We start from the raw sequence: 24819 nt of genomic DNA on the forward strand, positions 1-24819 counted from the left end.
TCTCTCTATCAGGAGGAAATCCTTTCCTAGAAATCACTAGAATTCTGCACCAGCATCATTGGCTTTACTTACACTTGCTTCAACCAATCCCTGCCAAAATAACTATCATGGTCATGATTAGTTCTCAGATGAATCAACATTAAACCCACAGAGTCGCAGAAGGGCCATTTTCCAGTAACACCTGGGAGAGTGAAAACTTGAACAATATCGATGTTTCTTCCATCAGCAAAGAGAATCCAGATATTGGGTGGGCAATCAGCAAGCTCTCTATTTGCCAAAAGAGTGTTTTCATTTAAGTGCACGTTCACTGCTAAGACATCAATAAATATCTAAAGAAACCTTAATTCCACAATTACTAATTCTGAAACCTCTATTTTCCACAAATATATATTACTTGTTGCAGACAGTGCTTTTTCTACACTTCCTGAACCCTACCAGTCCTCACCCTCTTCTTATTGGAGTTTCCTTAATTGAGTCATAGCTTATAATTTCTTTGTACTAGTTAATCAGGATATCAATACTATACTAAATGAAAACTGTGTAGCTCGGCCTTCCTTGGATCTCTCCTCCAATGAATTTATGTAATGATATGTAGTCTAAGAAAGTTTACATGGTAGATTAACACTATCAATCAATCAATCAATCATCGATCAGTTTAAGTACAATCAATTTAAGAGTCATGTGTAAGCAAAAGACTGTTTTTCTAAGCTGTAACCTAACAATATATAGAAGCTTTGATATGTGTTGATTATTCTCAAAATCAAATATTAATATTAGAACTATTGAATTATTTACCCAAATTTCTGAATAAAATTAAGCCCTGGATTCAAATATCATATTATAATTCATAGTTTATAGGCCCAGAGAAGGTAACTGCTTCTGTCTGCTTTGCTAAAGGCACCAAATATAATGCCAGATAATATGAGTGACAAATAAAACTCTTCCATTGAAAAATGAATTGCTATTCATGACCTCCATAAATAATTTCAGTTTACAAATTTGAGTATTATTTTCATGACCTTCATTTAGAGAAAATTAAAGTTTCATTAAATTTACTCCCAGATATTTATTTGGAGAATTGGTCCAAGGCCTAATAATATATGTAGTATCATATTTCCCTACAAGGTTTTCTCTAAGATATGAAGCACCATTTAAAAATGGAGAGAGAAATACTACTCCCAAGAAAATTACCTAGGCAAATTGCAAAGTTTCATGTATGAATACATCTTTGGAGGAAAAGAAAGAATAGAAAAAGAAAACAAATTATATGAAGGAATGAGTGACTCTTGGCCATTTTCCTCCAAATATATTAATTTTTTAATAGCTCAGGTGATACAAGCATTCCATGAAAGATTCATTTTAAGTCTGAAATGAATCACTGATTTATTTTTTAAAATTTATATTTCAACAGATTTGGAATTCAGAGCTTCTGATGAGAACATGACTGGAAGTTAGAGAAGGACCTGGCAGTCTCCCAGATCTCCTTAGTTAAGGACAGTTCCTGATGGAATGCTATTATTAATCCCCCAAGTAAGAGTTTCTCAACTTAGGCACTGCCATTTTAGACCAGATCAATCTTCTTTTTAGAGGCTGCCATGTTTATTGTAAGGTATTTGGCAGTACCACTGGTCTCCCCTACTAAATGTAAAAGTGCCTCCTTTCCCTAGTTGTGACAAAAGTCTTCAAACATTGCCAAATATCCCCCCGAGATAAAATAAAAATTCCCTACTCGCTCAACCTGTTAAGAACCACTACCCTAAATCAAGAGTGAGAATTTGCAGTGATTTAATATGGTATAATATTGTTATTATGATTTTTCCCCTTAAGTTTACAGTCATATTTTAGTTATCCTCCAGTCAGATGCACTGCCAGTTATTATTTAATTAATCTGAAAAATAACAAACTCAAAGTCCATTTCCAGCTATTACTTGTCTTTTTATTTTATGAAAAACCTTTCAGCAAGGATATCACAATTGTTATAAGTATCTATTTCCTTTACAAACAATACAACCACAAAACTAATCTATCCTTGCCGTGTTAAAAATGAGAGCAATAAAAATAATTAATTGAATCTGGAGGCACAAATATTTGTATATGCCAGGCTATTAAATCCAAAACCTAAACTTACCATACAGTATTTTCACCTAATAATTTGGTCAATTTCCCAAAAAAACAGTTGATCTAACGTTTTCTAAACTGCACTATATATTTCCTTATATATATTATGGTTAACAAAATATGTGGGAAATTTAAAGGAAATATACACTACATATCACCACAGAACAATAATTCACATCATTTGATTTTATTCTTTTTTTTAGCTTTGGGGTTCTTAGGTATTGTAAGTTTCATGAACTATTGGGGAGTTTCTCTTTTCTCCCTGCAAATAATAATGATAAGCTTGAAGAGAATGACCAACCATTTTAGGCTATTTTATGCATCAGAAATAAGAAAATCACAGTTGAAAGATCAACAGAGGACAGCAATGAAGAGGAGCCAATGGGTCCGAGTGGGGATCTCTGAGGCAACAGTAAACCAAAGAAGAAACTGAAAACTTTTGACTGTGGAAGCTATAAGAGATTCCTAGACAACAAAGAGATAGTAAATTGGGCCAGAGATGGGAAATGTGAAGAGGTAATTTATCCAGAGGAGTGTTTTTCAAATTGAATGTGCTAAAGAGTCACCTATTGAGATACAGATTCTGATTCACAATGTCTGGAGAAGGGTCTGGTAGTCTGCATTTCCAATAATCTCCCACATGTTGATGTTGCTGGTTTGTCCCTGTGTCACACTTTACCCAGCAAGGTGCTAAGAACACCCCACTGTCTACCTCCAACATAGATCTAGAAGTAGAAGTGCCAACTCTACCCCATCACATTATCTACGAGATTAACAATGGGGGAATTCATTTCCCCCAACTCTCAATATATAAAAATGTGTTACCACTATACCTTCTTTAAAGGAAAACATCAGCCAGACTGTTGCTGTGAAATATAAGATAATTTCTTGTTTTAAAAAATAAACATATATGTGTCTATTAGTTATAGATACTAATATATTAATATATATACCATATTATATAGTATATATAGTGTATAGTATGTATATATGGTATATAGTATACTAAATACTAATATATAGTAACTAAACATTACTATAGTTTTTGCTTTTCTTATATCCTGAGGCAACAGGTTCTCTGGTATGTTATCTGAAAGAGTCATGAAAAATTTAAATTTCTAAAATCAAATTAAGGTGAGGTTTGACTTTTAGATGATTAGTTTCAAATGAGTTTTCCAGCTCATTCTTGAGTTTCAATTCACTCTTTACGACAACCTAGGCTGTGCTTTTATCCAAATCATTTGATTCCTTTCACACCTCTGGGAAAACCAAATCCTGGCTTACTTCATACTCTCTGCTCTAAAGTAACTAATGAAGGCTTGATTTTAGGTTTTGGCATATTGTCAAAGTCAAGGTGTGTCAGGAAGAGAAGCAGATACAAAGATGACAGATAGATGAAGTATCTCTGATGGAAAACATCCGCTGGTGAAGAAGCTGGTGCTATCATAAAACTGTGTATATTTAGGCACAAAACTCTAAAGACTGAACACCAATACGAAATGGAAGTAATTACAATCTCTTGAAAAGATGACTATCATAGAAGGACAGGAATACATACACTTGTTCCTATGATAAATATTTCAAAATATTTCACATATTTCACAAGCTATACTTAGAAACAAAAAGGTATGTTGGGGAATTTATTACAAAATTGTGTAGGGAAAAAAGTTTGAGAAATGTAACCCCACCCCCCATTTTTCAGAAAAACTAAAAGAAAAATTTTCTCCCAGAAAAGGCTCATTATAGTCATTTAGAGCACCAAAATACTACACACTCTGTAATTTGTATCTGGATTGATAAAATACCAAAGCTATATAAAAAGTTTAAAACTTAAAGGCAGCAGCAGATTTTTTCTAAGTAATATTCCCATTTTTAAACTGATCTAGGCAAATTGTAGACATTTTAAACAAGTAAATTAAGACAATATAGGTTTATAATGTTGAACAATAATTCTACCTACTTGGAAGAGCAGTTACCGAGGTTGATTTTAAGGCTATGACTTTGGAGATTACCATCTCCAAATACAAACTTTCTACATCACCTGAAATTTAGGCAGTCTAATTAATTCACCTATTCTGATCACATCAAAAAAAAAAAAAGTCACTCTTAAATCATTAACATGATGCCAACAATAATTAAACTATTTAATCAATCCATTCAAGCAATTGATAAATGAAGAAGAAAAAAATGTTCAAAATTCTCAGTAACTCCACTAGACACAAATGTCAAGCTGTGCTACTCCATATATTGAATACTCCTATAAATATAATTTGTCACCAGAAGTACAAGAGTTCTCTTTAGAGAATACAATAAATTCATCTGCTCCCTAAGAAAGGTAATGGAGAAAATGATGTTTCCCTTTGATAGTTTATTAAACTCACCCCATGTGATGGATAAGAGATCCAGCCCAGCTCCCCTTGAATTGTTTTTGAATCCAGTAGATTGACTGAAATAAAACACAATACACAAACACAATTAATAACAGTGAATTATTTCTATTTGCTTCTGTTGAGTTCACATTGTCTGTTGTTGATATTGCTCAAAAAACATAACTCTTCCTTTTCATTGTAAGTCTATAATTAGTATAAAAAAAGGGAGTTACAAAAAATACACAGGGAAAGTTAAGAGATCAAAAGTTTCTGTGTCCTTTTAAACTGTTCGCATTTATTTACAAGGATAGGTTAATGTTCAGTATACTGACAATTTCTTACATAATAATTACAGATTTAAAGAGGAAACAATAAAAATGCAAAATAGAAAACAATATTAATGCTAGCATATCAAAACACCTTCAAAAATATTAAATTTGATAAATTTGCATATGATTTCACAATTAATTCATTTCTTAAATATGTTGCTACAGTGAATCAATATATGTTTATTTATATTTAATACGGCACCTTCATATTGTCCCTGGCTAATACTCAACATATTATTCTGCAATGTGTATTTTTTAAAAATGTATTCATTATTTACTTACATGTAACAAACAAAAAGCTTAACTACCAATTTGAGGAGAAATAAAAGTAAAACTAAGTTTTATAATAACACCTGTGTAAAGCTTTACTTATTTAAAGTAGTTATTTTGGCCGGGCGCCGTGGCTCAAGCCTGTAATCCCAGCACTTTGGGAGGCTGAAGCGGGTGGATCACGAGGTCAGGAAATCGCAACCATCCTGGCTAACACAATGAAACCCCGTCTCTACTAAAAATACAAAAAACTTAGCCGGGCGTGGTGGCGGCGCCTGTGGTCCCAGCTACTCGGGAGGCTGAGGCAGGAGAATGGCGGGAACCCGAGAGGCGGAGCTTGCAGTGAGCCGAGATCGCGCCACTCACTCTAGCCTGGGCGGCAGAGCGAGTATTTTTACTCAAAGACTTTAGTGGTTTTACTCAGAACTTCGTGCTAGTTCTAATGACTTTTCATCGATGTTTGTACACGAAAAGTAAAACATAACATGCATATGATTGCATATATTATTAAAAGAAGATGGAACGTTATTTTCCACACCGAATATTAATTTGTAATGGGTTAGAAAATTAAATATAAAACAGCACTTCAAATACAATTAATAACAAAAGGTTCACTTTGTCTATCTGACCTATTAAATAATGGAAGCTATGATTTTACCTCATCTTTCTTCTAAATTAGAAAAAAAATTCCATGATTGACTAATGGAGGATGTGAAGGAAGGTTACATAAACTCAGCATGCATTATTAACATGAACCAGACCATGAAAATCAATACACACAATAGAAAGGAATCATTTTCAGGGGTTACATATATACACACAGCAAAACATAATGTAAATACGTACACTGCACAACATGTTCTCATGTTGTTTACAAAATGTTTCCTGATACATGAAAAGCACCATTCTTTTAAAAATAATCTCAAGTAATTTTTTTTTACAAAGCAAACATTAATCTTTTAAAATGTAAAGAAAATTTACATATCTGATAGACTTTAAAAAATCATTTCAACTATTTTTTGTGGAGGAAATATTAATCTTATAAAATGTTAAGAAAAATAAATTACATATTTGACATACTAAAAATCATCTCAACTATTTTTTGTAAAGGAAATATTAATCTTATAAAATGTTAAGAAAAATTAATTACATATTTGATAGACATTAGATTTCTAAATTTTCAGGTAGTACTAAAATTTTGATTACCTGGTTAGTTGATAAATACATTAGGTGGGTAAAAATAAGGCTCTTGATCATTACAATGTAAAAGAAATACAGTTCTCAAAGTTTGATTCTTTAAGTTTTGCTAGTGAAAGACAAACATAAACTTTACCTTTTACATTATAATTCCTTAATGATTAAAGAATGTTTTCCCAATAAATTAATCCTAATGAGAAGTAACTGTATTTAGATTAAAACAGAAGATAGATAGCCGCTGCATGGATTACATAGTATAATTTCCATAATTGAATTATTTCCCATGATATCAGTTTGGAAATTAACAGTATGCTTAATTATATTGCAATTATCTCTGAAAAATAATTAAAAACCCTCTACCAATTAATCAATGTTATAGATTATATTTCAGATCAGTGTTAGAAAATTTTTGAAAATACAAAAATACTTCCTCACCTTTAAATTAAAGGATATTACCAACATTCATTCTCATAAAAGATATACCTAGTTCAATTGTTAGTTGTTTCATACCAATCATTTAATCTCTCTGAGCTTTATATGGGATTTGCATAGTAGAAATCAGCTTGCCAGTATGCATAAATTATTAGATTATATTTGCAGTGTCCTTGGGGGTTTAAATGGCTTAATGTATCATTGTGTTTAGGTACTAATTGCACATTACTAAATGATAATTATATGTTACTCCACATGCTAAGATCAATCACTAGTTTAATCTTAGTATTAGTAACCAGAGTGAGGAGAAGAAGATGTGGTTATTACATAGACTCTATTTAGTAAATTACTTATTGGAATGTAGGTTATCAGCTAATGAACTACCATATCCTTAAGTTTCTTCTGATAATAAGAACAATGGAAAAGAACTGGACTAATCACATCAGCATTTGGTTTCTACTCAAATGAGAACAAACCAAAATAAGTTAGACCATACAGTCAATTAAAGTAAGTATAGATTAATTAAATTTATTGCATTTACTCAGAAATTAAATTTTTAGTGTACTCCATTTAGCACAAATGAGAAAAACACAATTAGCAGCATTACTTCTGACTGATTCTATTGTCTATCAATTATATCTACCCTGAGTATCTTGCAATGTTGCTGTGATGTTCAAATACCAAAAATATCTTTAAAACCACCATGAGTTTATAACATGCTGTACAGACTCCCTTCTTGTAAATTTAATACATTAATATTATTTGACAACAGTTCCATTTTGACTTCTGAATTATATTTATAATTCAATTACATGACCTAAATACATGACCTAGTAGAGTAGAATAGTTAACTTCAAAACACATTTTAAAAGCATATAATTTGGATTTATAAAGTCCCTTTTGTTTGTACCCAAATAAAAATAACACCGTCTAAGAATTCTAAGTACTTTAAAGTGAATGGTTACTTAATTGGGACTCCCAGGATACAAACCTCAAATCTCCTGTGATCCATTATAGAACAGTTTGAGTATATAGCATAATTGAGGTAAGAAAAGAAAATGAATGGAATTTCAAAGTAAATCTGTGAGGGATTTATCTGCATACATTGACTCAATGTAACATTGCAATACATACCTTAAACCCCACACTGATACAGGCAAGAACTTTGGTTACTAGAATGCTGTCCCTCTCTAAACATATGTAGACCTGATCATTTCTTTTCAAACGCTAGGATGGACAGGATAGTCTGATGAGTTGTGACGTACAAATATAATACTGTGGACTGAGTTATAATTGCATTAGTAATTGGATAGTTTATTTCAATTGCTGGACAATGTGAGTTCACAATGATAAAATCTGACAAAACGAAAACTTACTTAAGGCTAGATAGGAACATATGTGTGACTTCATTCTTTAATGGCTATCTCATGCCAGTTATTTATCAAAGCTGTAAGTTACCCCTTCCCAGATTTCATATTCTAATGATGTGATTGCCATATATTTTTGGTGTGTAACAGAAAACACATTATTTTGTTAATTTTAGAATATTTTATATTCAAAGAACTATATGGCATATATTAACTTTTTTAATGAAAGTGATTTAAATTGGAAATGTTTTTAAATGTCATGATTCTATTTAAGTTAGTAAATAAATAAGTGGAGTTTTTCTGGGCAAAAATGAATTTGGAAATCACCGTCTTACGTATCGATGGATATGGTTCTAGGTTTTTCTTTTACATGTTTTACTGCCTCTAATTGCTTTTAAATAGAGATGTATGACTAGAAGGGGCTTACATTCATGAGAAGGGGAAGGTAATCCTTACTTGGACTGTTGATTTGGCTTTCAGATGGGCACTAAGTTACTGAGATCTGGAAAGAAAGAATGGTGGTTTCTGATGTAAATAAGAAGGTGTAGAATGGAGTAAAGAAGTAAGAACAAAGTATAATGCCGGGTACAGTGGCTCATGCCTGTAATCCCAGCACTTTGGGAGGCCGAGGCTGGCGGATCACCAGAGTTCATGAGTTCAAGACCAGCCTGGCCAACATGGCGAAAACTCATCTCTACTAAACACACAAAAATTAGCCGGCGTGGCGGCACACGCCTGTAATCCCAGCTACTCGGGAGGCTGAGGCAGGAGAATCGCTTGAACCCCGGGGGCGGAGCTTGCAGTGAGCCGAGATCGCGCCACTGCACTCCAGCCTGGGAGACAGAGCGAGGCTCCGTCTCAAAAACAAACAAAATAAAACAAAGCAAGCAAACAAAAAAAGGAACAAAGTATAGAGCAAATTGGCTCAAATTGGTAATAAGTACTTATGGAAAGGAGGAAACCTGGACGTCATTTCTGCCACTGATTTCTGCTGTTCCATCTCCCCCTCTGTTGGATTGTGGGATTGAGATTCCCAGAGCCATCCTCTCTCTTCCTATCCTGTCCTCTATCACAATGGAGAGACTCAATCAAAAGTCCACTCCTAGTAAAATTGCTCATTAGTATTGGCAGTGTCAAAAAGAATTGCCTATTCCAATAATTTACATCATCTTTTCTTCTTAGTAAAAGGAACAAACTAAGATTTTTTTTTTTTTTTCAAGTTGTCAGTTACTAAAATAAGGGCTTGAAACAAAGGTTCCCAGTTAGTGAGGGCAGATTAAAAATGTACAAGTTTCTGGAGTTTTGATTTTTAGAGAATTATTAACACATAAAGATTTTTAAAGGACATTTATAAATTCTGCTTCATAGTGGCTACTTGTCTACTTAGAAAGACTGAGAATGAAACTAATATTCACACCTTGAAAGATTTTTAAGTGCTACAAACATGCAGACAGTTCTAAAAGGTTTTTAAGATTAAATGCCACAGCTTTGTACTGAAGCAGATCTTTCCAATTATCTTTCCAATTTCCAATTACCTAATAATATACCCATAGGCTTTGTGGTAATGCTGTAGTTGCATTTTATGAAACTGAGTTATAAATAATTATTAAACAATCATTTCAAGGTGAACAGTAGGCTTTAATGGCTAAAGAATTTCAAACTCATATAATAATGCACAAGTTTTCTTGTAAAACCTTCAGTTATAAGGGACTTTTATGGCCAAGTACAAATAACTATAAAACCACTACAATAGAAAATAAGCCCATCCTTTGATTACATCTTGTTTTTACTAAAGAGTAATGACAGTTTCTTTCTATGCACACCATCACTGTAATTGTCCCAGCCTCATTTCACAAATACTTATCTTTATCATTTTCATCACTTTCTGTTATAATAAGCAGAATAACTTTGCTCTAGGTTACAGGACTACACAGAGCTCTTCAGTCTGCTTCTAAATATATTTAAATGTCACAAATTGAAGAAAATGATACAGAAAGAAATAAATTTTTTTTCTCAGTGTTATAATTCTCTGTGTAGTTCTCTGGTCAAACATAATACAGAATTAAGAAATCAACAAATATTTTATGATAGGATTCACCAAAACTCAGCTTTTCTGTTTTACTGTATGCACCAGGGTATGACATTGAGAAGTTTAGAGAAGATAGTTTTTCTGATGTACTTCTGTATTGCAACAACTTTTATCTACTGCGCTTGCATATTCTTAATTTAACTGTTCCTGTGGACTTCCTGTTTGTATTTATTTTCTTTCTACCCAAGCATTATTATTCTTTTTTTATTTTATTTATTATTATTATTATTAGTTTTGAGACAGGGTCTCCCCTGTGTCGCCAGGCTAGAGTGCAGTGGCACAAACTTGGCTCACCGCAACTTCTGCCTCCTGGATTCAAGCGATTCTCCTGCCTCAGCCTCCTGAGTAATTGTGATTACAGGCGTGGGCCACCACGCCCAGCTAATTTTTGTACTTTCAGTAGAGACGGGGTTTCACTATGTTGGCCAGGATGGCCTCGATCTCTTGACTTCGTGATCTGTACGCCTTGGCCTCCCAAAGTGACGGGATTACAGGCGTGAGTCACCGCGACCAGCCAAAATATTTTAATAGATCTAATTAGTATTTTATTTCACAGATAAAACATTATAAAAATATTGTACTATAAACGAAGTCAACTATTATGCCTCAGGTGTGTGCAGATAAAAGTTCCTGTAAACTGTGTTAAATTTAGCAGCATTTTCTATCACAGAAATTTTAATTTATGCAATTTTTATCAAATGAACAGCTAAAATTAGAATGTAATTTTTTGTTGTTGTTTGTTTGAGATGGAGTCTCACTCTGTCGCCCAGGCTGGAGTGCAGTGGATGATCTCGGCTCACTGCCAGCTCCACCTCCCAGGTTCACGCCATTCTCCTGCCTCAACCTCCCGAGTAGCTGGGACTACAGGAGCCTGCCACCACGCCCGGCTAATTTTGTTTTTGTATTTTTAGTAGAGACCGGTTTCCCCGCATTAGTCAGGATGGTCTTGATCTCCTGACCTTGTGATCCACCTGCCTCGGCCTCTCAAAGTGCAGGGATTACAGGCGTGAGCCACCGCGCCTAGCTGATGTAATAATTTTTTAAATGCTGCCATGTTAAACATTGTTATGAAAAACCTTTTTTGTCAGGTGGTATTTTAACAACCTGTTTATGTGATATAAGAAGATTTCTGCCCTTAACTTACTCTTTCTCATTAGCTTTTTCTCCTGGGCAATAATTTTGGATTTATTTCTATCAAGATCTTAGTTATGGAAGAAATTGTAATTAGCTGTCTCATCTCAGTCTTTGCCAACAGTAGGGGGAACTCCTTGGAATCAAAACAGAGTCTCACAGTAAGATGAGTCTGTGTTTTTATAACTAGAGTGACTCAGGAAATAACGCAGAACAAAATTCTACTAGAAACTTGGGCACTTTAGTAAATGTCAATCCTATGCTGTTTATAATGTATTAAAATTTTCATTTTTCCTCTTTTAATCAGAGAAATATAAAGGTCATATGGATATCAAAACTATTATGGAACAAACAGGTATCAAGATATCAGTAGGAAATGTGTTCTTGTAACAAAATAATCCTTTCACATAAATCAGTTGTGATCCTCTACTGCCAGTGAATTTTTAGTACACTAACAGCCTGACTTAAATAACAGCTCTTTGTTTCTCTCCATTGTTAACTGATATTATGAATCATTCAGACAAGTAAAATGCATCTCCCAAAATGTAAGTTTCTAAAACTAGGACATTATTATGTAAACAGCATTTTATTTTTCACAGTTTTGCTTTTTAAAGTGTTCCAGAAGTAATAGAATGACTTGTTTACATCCAATTCAGGGACACCTTTTTGAAAGATTAAAAAGTGAAAAATGAAAACATATTACTCAATTATGAAATACAAATAGTCATTAAGGGAAATAGCAGTTTAAACTACAGCATATGCATTTTGCCTTCACCCCATAAAATCAGTCTATCTTGGTATTAAAAAAATCGTATTATCATAAAATGTAGAATATCGACATCCAGATAGTACAGGCTCTCTCTCTATTCAGCCGGAGTTTGACTGTTGGCTGTGAAAATAGAAGAAGAAAATTGGCTTACAGAATAACTGTAATATAATATTTCCTTTAGAAATAAAATTGCTCCTAGAAGTCCCTTGGATATAAAGATTCAAAATTCTAGCATAGGAAACAAAGAATGTAATGATGAGACAAAAGTAAGTTTAAATTTAAAAACATCCTCTGGATATTTTGGCATCCTCAAACACACATGTGCATATACGTACACATGTATTTGTTTTGAAAGAACCCCACTGTAGAAGAAATTGGTTTCCTGATTAAACAAATTTCTGGAAAACTACAATCAGAATAAAGCTTTGACTTCATCATATTCTGCAGAATATCTGGATTATCTAAAATCTCATGTGTATCATTTATTCTGATCGTGACAATACAAATTTGACTGACATCTACAAACATAGGCACACACACATAAACAAACTCTTCAAGGTTTGTTTTTGGGTCTTTATAACGGTCCACAAAGGATCAAATATGGTACCACATTCTTAGCAGTTTATTTCAAAACACTAGTCCTTTTCCCTTACATCTTAGGAGCATGGTGTCAATGGAAAGCATCAAACTCCACACTGGAATAGTCAGAAAACTTTTACTTTATTGATGAAAGAGATGGTAGAATGCAAATAAAGACCAGTGAGGTATTTTGGGGTAGTGTAATCATAATAGGAATAGCACCTACAGAAGTTTTTATTTGGTGATGGTTCTATTTTGATATTCAGTCCCATGTGTTTCCAATATATTCACATGCACTCACACAGAATTTACATCAGTTTAGGTATGTGCTTAATAAGGACTGTTTCTGAATAGTTATTTTGGACATGCTTAAAAATATGTCTTTGTTATATATTCATTTAAATTATTTTTAAAGTTACATGCAGTTAAAAATAATCTGGGTTAAAATTATGCCCAGCACATGAACTTAAGCAAATCAGTTAATCTTCTACTCCTTGTTTTTAGGAATTTATTATTATCTTTTACCTTAAAAAAATTCTCCCTGTCTCTCAGGGACTCTGTTCTGGGACTTAAATTGCCTTCTCCACCAAAGATTCATATCATATTTTTCATAATTCTCATATCTATAACAATTTTTATGTAAGTATTCATTTTAGATTCATTTATCCCATTGAATTTGACATCTTCAAAAGCACAGAGCATTCCAGTCCCCAGCATATTTTTTTTTTCAAACTCCAGTGGGTAACTAATCCTCAGGTAAACAGTTTGATAAATAAACAAACACAAACAATAAATTATTATAATATGAAAGATGACTTATTATTATGTAATACGAAATTAGTTATATATCAACCTTTTTCTTGACTCGTTTTAATGATTCTTAAACGTGTGTCTTTGTCATTACATTTAGAGTTCCAAAGTTTTCACTAATAGGGTTAGGGTAGTAAACCTACTACAAACCTGGCCAAACATTAAAAAAAAAAAAAAAAAAAGCTGAGTTAATTTCCAAAGGATAACCGTTGGAAAGAAAAACTTAAAGGAACATTACTAATTTTATATCTTTTTAGTTTTCTTCCTCTCATTTTATATTTTTTGTGGGAATATTAAAACTTTTAGTATGATTTAGAACATCACTTTCAAAGGTAAGAAAAATTTTCCTTATTCAATGTACAAATGTCAAAGATAAGCATTTGTATCTGAAAATATAGAAAGAAACACCATTGTTAAGCATAGATTAACTAGTTTAGTCACAAGAAATACTACAATTACACGTGGAAATTTCTTTTTCAGAGAACAAGGACAATCAAATCATAATTTAGATCAGAAGTGTCAAGAACACTGTAATAAAATCTCTAAGTTTATCTTTTTGAGTTATCTAATGTAAATGAGTATTAACTTATCTACGGTAAACCAGATAGTAAAAGCAAACCAAGAGAAAAATACGAATTCCTTTTTACTGCCTCTTTGAAAATATTTCCAATATTTGGCAGTTACTAGATTTGGTGGTGTTTATAGATTTCATAAAAGAGTAACAATCTACTTTAATTCTAGTTCTGCTTTTCTATGATGCTGCCAGTTCTTTTATTCTGTAAAAAAGCAAAATCTACCATGATCAACTGTGACTTATTTGAAGGGGATTTGTATATAACGCTAGCCTTTTTGCCACCTTTGAATAGTATAGATGATTAGAGGACAGTTGGGGAAAATGAACAAGGTTAGATAGTGACAAATAAATCAATGTTTTTGGTTTTTTTTCACACCACATGTTTATAATTCAAAAAAATAAAATTTTATGCCATAGAGAGGTCAAAAGGTATATATTTATTCATACAATTTTGCTTACAGTTTGGGAATAGCTCAGTTTTGTAAGAGGACAATACTATTGGTGATATAACACACCACACAGTGCTGCAAATGGACTTTTCCTGTTAGTGGTGTTTTGCCTACCCAGAGGATTAGTTAGATAATCCACATGGAAGACATTGCAAATTAGCTTCCCAGACTTTCCCTCAGTGTGAAGACTGCCATCATATGCAATGAAAGAATATATCCCTTTAAAAGCTAAACAGTTTTATCAATTGCTACATTGGGTTTGAAAATCAGGAAATAAATGTATGTTGACTACTAACAAGCTACTCTGTGTTTCCCTTGGTCAATCTGACGTAGATAGGAAATGTTACAATTTCCTGTTGATTGGAAATCAATCAACTTTATCAGAGGCAAAAAGTAAGATTTTAAAGCCTTATATGAGGCAGTTTACACTTACTGGAGCTGTAGAGCTTATTCATCTATTTTTCTTAACTATTAATTGAAAAAAACATACATTAACCTTCTCAAAATGAATGCATTAAAAAAGCAACAGAAACAGTTTTGATATTGGCTAAATAAACCTCTCGGTAATAAAATTAACCTACAATTATCTATTTGCTCAAGTGCTTTTGAGGCCCTGCTATGTAATCAGTCAAGATTTTTGTCTTAAAAGGGAAGACAGCTCAGTTTGGAGTCTTTAAAGTCAGTTTACATTTGCCTTGATGTGAGAGAGTTCTGAAAACCCAAGGATAAATATAAAAAAAATCAAATAATAGGGAAATGAGTAACAAATATGAATATAAAAAATCAGGTAATAGGAAAATGAGTAATTGACATGAATTCTCTGGAAGTAAGGGGAAAAAGTTTGTTGCTAATTCTTCACTTTTGTTCATAGAAAACATGCCAATAGCTTGAAAGACTGGCTAACTCTTTGGGAACATAACGGATAACACATTAGTCTTTTTTCTTTTTTTCTTTTTTTTATGTTTCAGTGAAGAAAGCAAGATACTAAAAGCTGCTTTCTGCTTTGGAAGCCTGATGTCATCAATATGCTATTTTTGCTCTTTGCCAGGTTAACAGAATTTATTGCAGCAATTAATCCAAAACATATGTGCTGAAATACCCACATGAAAAATAAAATTGCCCCCAACTTAATTTGCTACCTTTCAAAAGCCTGTTTTAGCTACCTTTTCTCAATGGCTACAGTTAAATAGAATACAAGTGTTTTTATGAAAGAAGAGCTAAATCACTAAAATTTATTTTCTCATCTTAAGTAATTTAAAAATTGTAGTTTAAGTGGGGGGAAATTTCCACAGAGACTAAAGTCTACTTTTTGGACCACGTTCTATTTTCTATTACTGACCTTTAAGACAATTCCAATTGTTAATTAACACTTCATTTTTATTACACATAACCCTAAATAATCACACTCTGGTTATATTGACAATTTCCTCACTATCTGTATGTATGGAATTCTTGACAAAAATCTTCTCTCCAGGGTGAGGAAAGGAGTGTTTGAGTGTCAGGAAAGGAACACAGAGGAAAGAACATGTGAAGAAAAGTCATCACAGATATTTTTATCTGCTCTTCTGTCTACATCAAATTTCTTTAACTTAGTTTCTTAGTGGGTTCCCCACCCATGCAGATAATCATAACTTATGAGTGGAACCACTTTACAGTTCCAAAGTACTCTCATTTATATGGTTTCCTTCAATTTTTCACTACAAATTTCTGATTGTTTCTAAATTATCCTTGCAAAGTCAGAAGACACATTAGTACAGTCACTGGGATTAAGGTTGAGAAGCTAGTGCTTTTCCTGACAAGGATGTCTCCCAAGTTCATAGGCGTTTGTGTCTAGAAGAAAACATGTGAGGTTAAAATCAAAAGACAAAGACAAGAGAGAGGGCTTGGCTTAGTTACTACTTTATTAGGATCCATTTTTCTCAGTTTCCTCAGTTTAACAATGGGAAATGTCACATTACCTATTTTAGGGCTACTTTAACGATTAAATGAGGTTCAGTAAGTCATGAATGATAATGTACGGGAAAAATCTGTTTGCCAGCAGAACGATGAACAATTATTTTCTCAATGTTGAACATGGTACTGAGGATATATTAGTCTTGAAGTCTACAGGATTTAACAATACCATCTTTTATGAAAAACACTGAAGTTCTAACACAGCCACAGAGCATCAGGATCATCCAACCACCAACCTATATTGATAGCACAGCTCCCAAAACCCTCTCTGGTCCATTCCCTGTTTACTCCCAATATTGGAAGAGGAAAAATCCTGTTTTAATAAAACTGTGTCAGTCACACACGGGTTTTGGGAGAACACAGACAACTTTTGAATATGCACAGGGGCAAAGTTTACGGACACCCTCTCAGCAATTACTAGGGGCCTAACAGGTGGCATTAGCAGGTAGTTTTAAAGAAAATTTTTCTAAAAAATAAATTTCTTCATTTGAGTCTAGCGACACCAAAAGAGTTGAATGTCCAAAAGACGAAGAAATAGTAAAGGGATAGTGTTAGAAATCAGCAAGCTGGACAACAGGGCGTATGAGGCAACTCCTGTGAGTCTCAACCAAGCGCACCCAGTAAAGATGCTTTCTCAATCCTGCAGCGAACCTTGCAGAATATCTCCTTCCCTTGGCTGTCACCTGGTGAACCCATGAAAACGGATGGAAAAGAGACACAGCACTTCCAAACATCAAACTGAAAAGCCTAGCTGACAGCAATGTAAAAGGCGGCAGGACGATGGTAGATCCTGAATCAAAGTCTATTCCTCAGGTCAGGACCTGCCAGACCCGTCCAAGGCGCACGGACTCTGGCGTCTTCCTGACGCCCGGGTAAGAAGGGTCCAGGTGTTAAGGAGGACGCCGTGCTCTCCCAGTGCCAGCAGATCCCAGGCAGCAGGCAGAGGGCGCACGTTTGCCTCTCGCGCGCTCCAGTCTCCTCCTGGCGCTGGTGTTCGCGTAACTTTGCACCTTCGCGCTCTGCTAGCTGCAGCCTGCATCGCAGCGCCTACACCGTCCGCCCGGAGGCAGAAACCCGGAGCAAAAGAGCATCAGACTGCGCTCGCCCACCCACCCTACCCCGGGACGGAGGCCGTGGCACCCTGGTCGCGCTCCGGGAACTGACTTTGGCAGCCAGGAGCGGAGAGTCTCTTGCACAAAGAACCCGCTGGCCTCCAGAGGGCTGGGACTGCTTTACCCGCACCCCGAGATGTGTTTTTCTTTTTCTTTTTTCAAATCTCATCTTTAATTTGATGCAGAGTGAGTAAGCAGTGAACTGTTGAGAGACACGGTTGTTTTCCAATGAGCCTGGACCTAGCGGAGAATAGTTTGTGGTTAAGGCAACCCCGACGGTGGGTGTGGTGGCAGCAAGGAGCACTTGCTCATCTCCCTGTTGCCACATTTCTGTCTCTACCCGTACAGCTCTGCTTTGTGCTAAAATTTCGCAGGACACACTTTTGTAATTTAATGAAGATTGCTTTATTAAATGTGGGAAGTGTAGGGCGAAGAAAAAGGAAGGCAGTATCCCCTCCTGTGGCCACTCCTGTCCATGGCGAGGAGTATTCACAACAGTTTGTTTGTGCAGTGCTGCCACTTGCTTTCCTCCTCCTTCCTCACCTATTATTCTCACTTCACCATGTTGGTTTGGATTATGTGGATTTTCACCCTTTGCTTTGACTGGAACAGCGGGACATGATTTAGAAAATGAAGGGTTGGGGGATGTCCACACTCAGGGCTTCCAGTTTAATAACATCACTCCAAGTTTGAAGCTTTATTTGCTGAACTGGTTTTGACTCCATCCACCCCTCCACATGCATTCGTCCAGACATTCAAAGGGGGAAGCATTTTAGCATTTTCTGGCTGACACTCTTAAAACTTTCCTGGATAAAATATTTTCTTCTGGGAAACAATTAGAAGTGTGTAAACTTGAGAAGAGAAACAAAGAAATGCAGCCCCCCCCCCAACCCCAACCCCATTTTAAGTGTGCGGGGTTTTTAGGGATTTAATAAAAATTGATTAACCAGATGTTTTATGTGATAAATGTCTTTCTTTTAAGCAAATGATTTATATATTAACATTGGCTTTAAAACCTTTTCTCTACTTCTCCAGTTTTCTAATCAACTTTTAAAATTTTCACTTGCAAAAACTTTTTTCTTTGTAAACGACAACCCTCCCCTGTCCCCCTTTTCTTTTCTTTTTCTTTTTTTTTTTTTTTTTACAAAGGAAGCTGGTAGGAGGCAAACTAAAACTTGCTGACTTTCAGACTTTTCCTGGAGAAAACCTCCTGCCAGGTTCCAAGAACTACCTGATACCAAGCAGCTGGGAACAGACTTAATGAAATCAAGCAAGTGGCGCACGTGTATCCACACCCTGAACACGTTGAGGGATGTCTTCCTAGGGGGATTGATTTGTGACTTGGAAGACTTCGCATTTTATAAATGTCACAATATTGCTTTTACTAATATTTCTAAAGTTGTTACAGAAGAGTTAGCTAAGGTTTCCAAATTTTTGAGAAGTAAATTTCTAATCCTGGTTTTCTGTATACCTGGATGAATAATATAATGAATGTTTCACACTACTGGTCAACCCTTTATTTAAAAAATCTGTGGAAAGCTACTTTTGTACTTGGTAAAAGCCCTTTATTGACCCTCCCTGATGAGAAAATCCAGATCTCTGAAAACAGAACCCGAAAGGAGACACCTGCATCTGTTCTTCTAAATCTTCTCTCAAACAGGACTTAAAGGAACAAGGTTTATTAAATATTTTAAAGAAAAAGTGTGCAGGTTAAAAAAATAAACAAATTTGAGGATCTTGACAGAAGATTACTTGTAAAACTTAATGTTCTTCAAGAAATACACGTTTCCCCTTCTATCTAGTATTTATGCCAAACAGAATCATTGAAAAAATGATTCAAATCAAAAGTAGCCCAGATCACAGATTTTTTTTTTTTAGTAAGCGTCTATAAAAACTTATCGAGTTTGATGATTTGAGGAAAGTTTTATTAATACTTTCCTGAAGGTCTTATGACTTGGAAAGTGTAACTCTCAGGGACGCTTCTTTTTTTTTTCCATTTGTGTTGAAATTGGTAAATCAAATATATTGTGGTAATGTATTTTGCCTTTTAAAATCCTTTGCAAAAGTAACTATTTGATATTTAAATATTACATGTATTTTATTTCACAAAAATTTTAAATTTCTGAAAGGATTTTAACATTATAAAGAAAGTTATTGTGAAAAAGTATTACAAATGTTGGACCCTTGAAGAACACACCAAAATTTGAATGTTAAATGTAGGCAATACATAAAGAATGTTACTAAATCATTTATTTTATAATAAACGTATTAAGAGCAATGTGAGATTACTAAGTTGTTAATATAACCAAGGAGCCAGCCATAATTAAATTCAAGAACTGAAAAACTTTACCTAAAACTTCCTAAACCTACTAAAAAATGTTAAAAATAACTAAGATCTGATTCTGTACAATATTTTGTTTTAAAATTTTATATTAGTTTAAAGTGTTTTTCATTATAGCTCCCAATTTCTAGTGTTTCATGGAAAGACAACTTTATATAAAATACAACCATGATCTAACACGTGGCAATGGTGTTTTATTACATGTAGTTTCCCTTTTATAGGTCCAGTCACTTCTGAGTTAGAAGTATATCCAACTAACTTTTAACCTTAAAATAGACAAAAAAAAAAAAAAAAATCCTATCAACTACGGTAACAATAATAAAAAATATAAAATTAAAAATATTGATTGTTACAGGTGAAACTTTTGTATTGATAAATCTATTGTTATTACTAGAGGATGTAATATCTAAAAGAGTTTATAATTGCTCATTTATGACAAGGACTGGAATAGTGTGATTATGAAACATAAAAATTAGGAGATTGAGGTATCTGAGTGAACACTTTCACCACTCAAATTATTATCATCAGTACTAGTCTTTACAACAATATAGATTCAGAATGAATTAATTTCATGATAGATTTTGAGAGGTTACAAAAAGTTTCTTTAGGACATTCAAAATATTATCCTAGCAATTCAGATTGTCAGTAAAAGCTTAAACAAATTTGCTGATAATCCTGTTAATGACCTAGGTCAAGTGTTAACTGTTGTGGGTTATAAAATAGTGAAATTAAGGTTTCTCCTACCTTCAGGCAAATAGCACAGTTAACCATGGAGGCAGGGGGGATGTAGGGGTGAGCTATTAGGAGAGCTATTAAATTACAAAAATGTATAATGCATTCAATTATTTAGTCTAGCATGATGAAATGCTATTAAAAGCAAATGTAAACCCTCTTCCAAACCAAAAAAACCTTATAAAGATGATATGATAGCTTAGTTTTCTATTAATGTTTTAATCACAGTGTGTTCTTATTTGAGGAAAAGTGTTTATATATGAAAAGTGATGCCAATTTATAGTAATTTTTAAAAATGAAAAAAATTGATTATTTTCTCCAACATTTGCCTAATACTCAAAGGGAGGCTTATAATATTCATATTGCAAGTTTTACTTTTAAGTTTTAAACAATCACATAGTTTCCTCTAGTATTTAGAATATTTATATTTAGGGAAATGCATTTCATAGAAATAGTGTCTTAGCTACTCAAAAAAGTCTTTTAAAAAAACTAGTATATAAATATGAATATTTAATTTTATTCAATTTTATTTTGGATACTTTATTTTAATATAAAGAGCTTTCTAGATAAATGGTAATCCAATTTATGAACTCTTTTGCATAGAGAAAACGATTTAGCGTATTATGTACTGATGAATTAACAGTGCATTGTACTCCAGACTGCCATAAATGTATAAAAGTGTTTAAAGGAAGTACTTTTACCAATTCTGAAAGGGTTGAAGTAACCATAGTTGATCATTTTATTTTATATCCAGTTTTTACTTTGTTCCAATGTTATTTCTGTTTACCATTAATCATCCCTCTGGTATGGAAACTAGGAGCAAGTATATGAACTTTTAAAATAATACATAGTGTAGCAATCGTACTTTGCTATGAAAAACAGCTGATTTCCCATTAAAAGTCTTTTCTCAAGCCGTGTAAACAGAGAGATCTGATAAGAATTTAATAAAGTTTTTATAAAGCTCTGTTTAAGTATATAGGTCAATTGCTGAGTCAAGTGATCAATGGAATTATGAATATCTGTTATCATTGATGAGTCTCTATTATCACCTGGAGTCATTTTCTTGAAAGCATATAAGAAAGGTATTTGTAAATATATTAATAGAAGGAAAATTCAGATTAAACATTTTCTAAGTTATTTTTCTTATCAGGGACCCATGGCATTTCAATATTGATAGTTAATGATTAAATCTCAAATTTAAAAACAAATCACACAACTGCAAATGTCCTAGCAATTAAGTCAATGGCCTGGTTTTGTTCTCTTGGTTCTCTTATGCCTAACTTCATAATAGATCGAAGAATATATTCTAGTAAATATGTTCCAATAAATTTCTCGTACATTGTTTACAGTGTTGAAATATTTCAATCATAGTATTTTAAATACAGTCTAGTATTTCATATTTCAAATTTAAAAAATTATATCAGAAAACTACATTAATATTATTTTAAAATCACTCCTCTCATATATACATTTTCAAAAGAATTGCTTTTTATTTAAATTACATTGTTAGAAAAATTGCATGGAAATCTGGGCACATACTTGGCATTTTCATTTTTCATGTTATTCAACTCAACTGAGAGCCAAGTTATGGATTAATATTTAAAATCTCACTCAAGTATTACCTAAGTTAAATCATCTTAAATTTGTTTTAAAGCTTCCCTTCATAATCACAGGAGGGAAAAGAGACACTATCCACAGGACACAATCTGGAAAGAATAATCCCATGAACGATGGATAAACTTTTATCCAAGCAAATTAAATGTAATTATGTCAGCTTTCTGAATATATTTACCTTTCTATATACATATTGTTAATGTGTACCTGTCTGTATAATTATGCACATTATATCCCCAAACACATATGAGGTGAGGCTTAAAAGCAATTTGCATTTGATTAACTCTGTATCATTAAATTAATACTGATTAATTTTACATAAGTGTGAAATAGTTTGGTGTCTTTTTTTTTCTCTTGTAATTTACTTAAAGGTTATGTTTTCCACAAAAATACTGACTAATTACTACATTCTTGTGCATAATTAATTCAGTAATATCCATTATCTACATAGTTCGTAAACATTCTATCTGGAAAATATAATTTATCATGGCAATGTGGGAATTTTAACACTATTTTTCTAGTGATTGTCAATATTTTAATATCTGTGAAGAACAAAAATTTTTAAAACATTAATTTTAATTTATTGATATGTTACCTATTATACATGTTACCCGTTATACAAATGAATACTCTTACCTTTCATTCAGGAAGAATGATTGACTCTTACTTTCCAATAAACATTTTAATTTGGGTTGTAAAAGAAAAAGTCGTTTGTGGGTAAGATCATTTTCTTGATTCTTACAATTTTAGAATTTTTATTTTCTTATTTAGAAAAAAGATTCAGAAAATTTAATGAAATCTGCCAAATTGATAAAGGCAGTCAGTAAGGAAGGAGATAAATGACTGCTCTATTAGCAGTGAAAGTAGGTCACCGGGTATGAGGCAGTTTTTACATTTAATAAAAAACTTTCTAAATGTTTTGTTTTTACTTGTGTTTTTAAAATTAAGGTACACTGTACAATATACAACAGTATTGGCTTGACAATATATTTTCTAAGGAGTGATGTATATAACATGACGTTTGCACATCAGTTGCTCAGTATTGTTAACTTGCAAAATAAATTGCTAAATGTTATTGTTATAAGTTCAAAATCACTGAGAGGAAATTAATGTTGTAAGTGTGGCTTTAAACTAATCAATTATTTAGAGAAGTTTGTTTTAAGAGTTAGTGACTGCATTCACAAGTCATTAGGAATAGATCACAAAACGTATATAGGAGAAAGAAAATGTATGTATTAGGTACACAATCTTATAGAACACATTGGTTCTTAACATTAGATTTGCACTTTAACCCATTGAAAAGGAATTAATGCTCATTACGAGGATAATAAATAACACAACATCAAGGAAATGCCATTTGCTGCATATCAACATTCTCTCTTAATCTACTATTCAGTTATTTACTATATCTTCCCAGGAGCTATTCACTATTCATTAAATACATTCTCCTATTTGTATACAAGCCTTTAAACAAAGAGAATCCAACCTAAGCTTATTGTAATTCTTGCAAATATTACTTATGTTAATGTGGCATATGCTGCTCATTAGAACCTGTACCACAGTGCAAACCATTGCCTGGCGGGACACACACAACTTCAACACAGCCCTTGCAACATAAACACACACACGCACCTCCGCTTCGACAAAGTGATTTCCCTTTAGTCCATTCATAAATGCCATGATCCCAAGTAGTAACAACCTGTCATTACCTTTAAACATACTAAAGAGTCTAGGAAAGGAAGGCTGAATTTTCTTTCAAACTTCTCGGAGTACCACATGGTCATAATTAGAAAATAAAATACTGCCTTGGCTATTTGGCAATTAACATAACTGGGTTGCAACGCTGGAGGATTTTCTTTCTTTCTGTTCAAATTGGCAAACAAGGTAATTGCTCGAATTGGTATCAAATTAAAAACACGTTTTCAAGGTTTAGACCATCTAAAATTATCTTCTGAAGTGTTTTAGAAGAGAGTTGGAAAAAAAAAAAAAAAGGCACATCTTTCGTTCACTAAGAGCAAACCGCTCTATTCGGAGGCACCTTCCCGACGCTCAAGGCTTCGGTGAGAACGTGCTTTGGAGAGCGTGAGCCCGCGGGGCAGGGCTCCGCGCGTCGCGGTACCTGGCTTACCTTCATTGGAAGGCTGCGGAATCAGTTCCCCGAAGCAGTTGAGAAAAGAGCAGCTGAGGAGGAGGAGGATGGAGAGGTGACAATCCATGTTGCTGGTGCAGAGGGCAGTGAGAGGAGCATATCTCCATGAAGCATGCCACTGATGTGAGGGGGAGCGCTCTGATTGCTGGAGAAGTTACCATGCTCCGCTCGCAGGCTGATGTCAAGTTTGACACTGGAGATAAGGAGGAGTCTGGCTGCCTTTCCGCGAACCCCGTTCGGGGACTTCCCTGGGTCCTAGTGCCGTCCTCAACGGGCGCTAAAGCGGAGCGGGATGGCACGCTGCTGGCTCTGCAGCCCAGAGCTGCCCAGGAAGGAGACTGGGTGGGAGTGGGGGCGTCGCCCATGGGACAGGAAACACAGAAGTTGTGATGAGTCTGCGATGCTGAGAAAAATGCACCCTCTTTTGTGCTCCAT

At 33.9% G+C, this 24819-nt stretch overlaps 1 protein-coding gene across 4 annotated transcripts in view; it reads right to left on the reverse strand.

Moving 5' to 3' along the window:
* Positions 1-24579, reverse strand: part of EPHA3 (EPH receptor A3) — a 359434-nt gene extending 334855 nt beyond the window's left edge. For all 4 annotated transcript variants that reach the window (XM_005548387.5, XM_065539289.2, XM_005548386.4 and 1 more), the window contains exons 1-2: positions 24364-24579; positions 4500-4564 (exon numbers count right to left, since the gene is read on the reverse strand). In XM_005548387.5, coding sequence (XP_005548444.3) covers positions 4500-4564; positions 24364-24451 — 153 coding nt within the window. In that variant the 5' untranslated portion in view covers positions 24452-24579. The remainder of the gene's footprint in view (positions 1-4499; positions 4565-24363) is intronic.
* Between the last annotated feature and the right edge of the window lie 240 nt (positions 24580-24819).

This window comes from Macaca fascicularis, chromosome 2 (assembly GCF_037993035.2).
Source record: "Macaca fascicularis isolate 582-1 chromosome 2, T2T-MFA8v1.1".
Taxonomy (NCBI): domain Eukaryota; kingdom Metazoa; phylum Chordata; class Mammalia; order Primates; family Cercopithecidae; genus Macaca; species Macaca fascicularis.